We start from the raw sequence: 3,411 nt of genomic DNA, 5'->3' as shown, positions 1-3,411 counted from the left end.
CACATTCAGGGCTGATTCCCTTGCCTGAGATGAAAGTGAAGGACAGCCAGAGGCAGCGCAGTGGCTCACGGGCCTTTAAAACCAGCCCTTCTCCCATCACCTTAACCCAAGCCACGGGGAACTCCCCCATGACAGGGACCACCACGCCCGAGTCCACCACACCCACTGGCAAGAGCACCCGCCGGAGCTTCTGGGACATACTGGTCAGTTCCTCCAGAGGTTAAAGGCTTTTGTTTTAGAACTCAACTCTGTGCAGCTTACTGACTGGCTACGATAACATTTGTTTCAGTACTCAGATAAATAGTTAGAAACGGGTTGAATAACTGGGTTAAGTACAGTCAGTATGGAATGTTTTCAGACCCTTTCAAGTTTGTTTCAGACTCCTCTTAAATGAATTTAATTCATTTTTTACTCAGCATTCTACACACAATACTCCACAATGATAAAATGAAAACTGTTTTTTGAATGTTTTGAAAATTCTTTAAAAATGAAAGACTGAAATATCCCATTTACATGAGTATTCAGACCCTTCACTTAGTACCTTTGGCAGCAATGACAGCCTCAAGTCTTCTTGGGAACAAAGCTGCAAGCTTGGCACCTTTCTTCTGGAAATTTCTAATTTTCTTTTTGGCAGAATTGTTCAATGTCAGCCAGGCTGGACAGGGAGTGTTGGTGCACAGACATTTTCAGGTCTCTCCAAAGATGTTCTACTGGGTTTAGGTCCAGATTCTGGCTGGGCCACTCCGGAACATTAATATTTCCTGATGTCAATCTTGTTCCCTTGGTTCCTTCCTTGTTCTTGTGCTTCGGGTCATTGTCTTGTTAAAATGTAAACCTTCGCCCTAGCCTGAGATCCTGAGCACGCTGAAGAAGGTTCACTCAGGATTGCTCTCTGTTTTTCTGCATCCATCCTTCCCTCTGTCCTGACTAGTCTCCCAGTGCCAGTTGCAGAAAACCATGCCCACAGCATGATGCTGCCACCACTGTGTTTTACGGTAGGATGGTATTAATGAGGTGATGCTCAGTGCCTGGTTTTCTCCACACTCGCCATTGGAAATTGTGCTCAAATAGTTGTCTTTGTTTTATCAGACCAGAGGATTTTGCTTCTCATGCTTTCAGAGTCCTTCAGGTGCCTTTTAGCAAACTCCTAGCAGGCTGTTGTGTCTTTTAGTGAGGAATGGCTTCTGTCTGGCCACTTTACCTTAGAGGCCTGATTGGAGTGCTCTGCTGCAGGGAGTGCTTCTGTAAGGTTCTCCTTTCTCCAGAAAGGAGCTCTGGATTTCATTCTCTTCCATGTTCTTGACCACTTTCAGTGCTGCAGAAATGTCCTCTACTTCCCCAGATCTGTGTCTTGACAAAACCCTGTCTTGCAGGTCTGTGAACTGTTCTCTCCACCTCGTCTTTGCTCTCACTCTGACATACACCATCAACTGTGAGACCTTATATAAACAGACGGGTGCCTTTCCTTATTATATCTGTAATACATTAGAGTCCATCTGTGTCTAATTTAATGAAGCTGTAGAAGCATCTCAACAACCACTGATAGGAGCAGGGTGTACCAGAGAGAGGTCTACAAATGTCATAATAAAGGGTCTGAATACTTCTGTAAATGGGATATTTCACTCTTTTATTTTAATACATTTACAAAACACTCCAAAATCCTGTTTTCACTAGTGTTTCTTTCGTCAACGAAAATTATGACTAAATATCGTTGTCAACGAACCTTTATCAGGTGACGGACACGAGACGAGATGCAACGAAAATGCTGGTAATGTGACGATGACTATAAATGTATAATGCAATATTGTTGATGAAAAAAAGAGGCTAAATGTGGTTTACAAAATAAAAACTATGCTAAAATGTCTCTTCATTTTCGTTTACCAAAACGAGACAAAATGAAATGTTATAACATTATTTCATCTCGTAGTATTTCTGTTTCCTGTGTCTCGCTTCAGGGGCCGCATCAGGTCACACTGCACAGATGCAGGCGACGTCACTTCCTTAAGCCCCACTTGCGGCATTATTTAGAAGATGACAAAACAAAGTTAAGTCTGACAGAGAAAGGGACCGATGGCTGGCCAGCCAGGGTTCGTCATTGGAAGAAAAAGAAGAAACATTTGAAAAAACTTTAATTAGAAGTGGAAAAGAAAACTGAATTTGTTGTGGAAAAAGATGGGGAGAAATGCGGCCACAAAATCACACAGAATGTGTATTGACTGTAAGGTAACAATAATATAATAAGATAACCTTGTTTGAAATAGGTTTGGCTAAAAGAAACTTTTGGTTTCGTCTATACTACTAGATACTTATACTCTATTGACTGGGTTAAATAGAGTTACATTACTAAACAGAGACTAAAATACAATTTTCATTGACTAAACCTATACTAAATTTCATCAGTTTTCGTTGACTAAAACCAGACTAAAATGTCATCAGCTTTTGTCGACTAAAACCAGACTAAAATGTCATCAATTTTCGCTGACTAAAACCAGACTAAAATGTCATATCAGTTTTCGTCGACTAAAACTAGACTAAAATGTCATCAGTTTTTGTCGACTAAAACTAGACTAGACTAAAAAGAGTATGAATGTGACTAAAACTAATTAAAACTAAAATGACAGTGTTAGAATTAACCCAATTCTTTTGTTGGAAGTGCAAGAAGTGAAGACAGGAGAGGACTGTTTAAAATCAACATAAAGTTTACTCGAAGTCTGGGCACAAGTGAAGCCATACAACGCTGGGATCAGAGCGACAGAGCTCCCGCAGGAATTCTTTTCTCTGAACCATGAGTTATGTTTTCACAATACTTTTATCTTCTTGGGCTGCTCCACCCTGGGCAATATTTCACACTTCGTAATCCTGTTGGCCATTTGGTGTGAGTAGGTCTACCCCTGGCTGCGCCTGCTTGCTGAAATGTGATCTAAACCAGGTGTGTGTTTCTTTGATCCATGGACGCTGAACAATGGGTGGTCTGGGCTGCAGTCCCCCCCGTGTGTGTGATGCTAGTAAGTATGCTAAACTGGCCAGGTGATCATCTCTTCATCTAAGCTGAAAGATCATCCTGAAAATGCCTGAAATCAATTGCTGAAACAGCTGAAAGGCGAGAAGAAATGGCTGAAGTTCTTTGTTGAAATAGTTAAGAAATGGCTGAAGTTCTTTGTTGAATATTCTGAAGGATGAGATGCAATAAAGTAGGAATAGCCTTGAAGAGCTGAACATTTTGATACCAGAATGGCTTTTCTAGCTGAAAGTATACTGAACGTTAAGATGTGAACATTTTCCTATTGGTCCCCGCAAAGTAGGTAAAAGAAGTAGTTGTGTGTGTGTGTGGGTGTGTAGGTGTGTAGGTGTTTGTGAGTCTGTGTGTATGTGTGTGTATATGACAAAGAAAGAGTAGTCCTACACACTGAG

At 41.1% G+C, this 3,411-nt stretch overlaps 1 protein-coding gene across 1 annotated transcript in view; it reads left to right on the top strand.

Moving 5' to 3' along the window:
* szt2 (SZT2 subunit of KICSTOR complex) overlaps positions 1 to 3,411 on the top strand; it is a 145,314-nt gene that overhangs the window by 89,808 nt on the left and 52,095 nt on the right. Inside the window, exon 60 of the mRNA XM_020620906.1 lies at positions 10 to 203. Coding sequence (XP_020476562.1) covers positions 10 to 203 — 194 coding nt within the window. The remainder of the gene's footprint in view (positions 1 to 9; positions 204 to 3,411) is intronic.

The sequence above is a fragment of the Monopterus albus genome, unplaced genomic scaffold (genome assembly GCF_001952655.1).
Source record: "Monopterus albus unplaced genomic scaffold, M_albus_1.0 scaffold250.1, whole genome shotgun sequence".
Lineage (NCBI taxonomy): Eukaryota > Metazoa > Chordata > Actinopteri > Synbranchiformes > Synbranchidae > Monopterus > Monopterus albus.
Note: the sequence above shows the minus strand (reverse complement) of the source record. Positions and strands in the feature narration are given on the sequence as shown.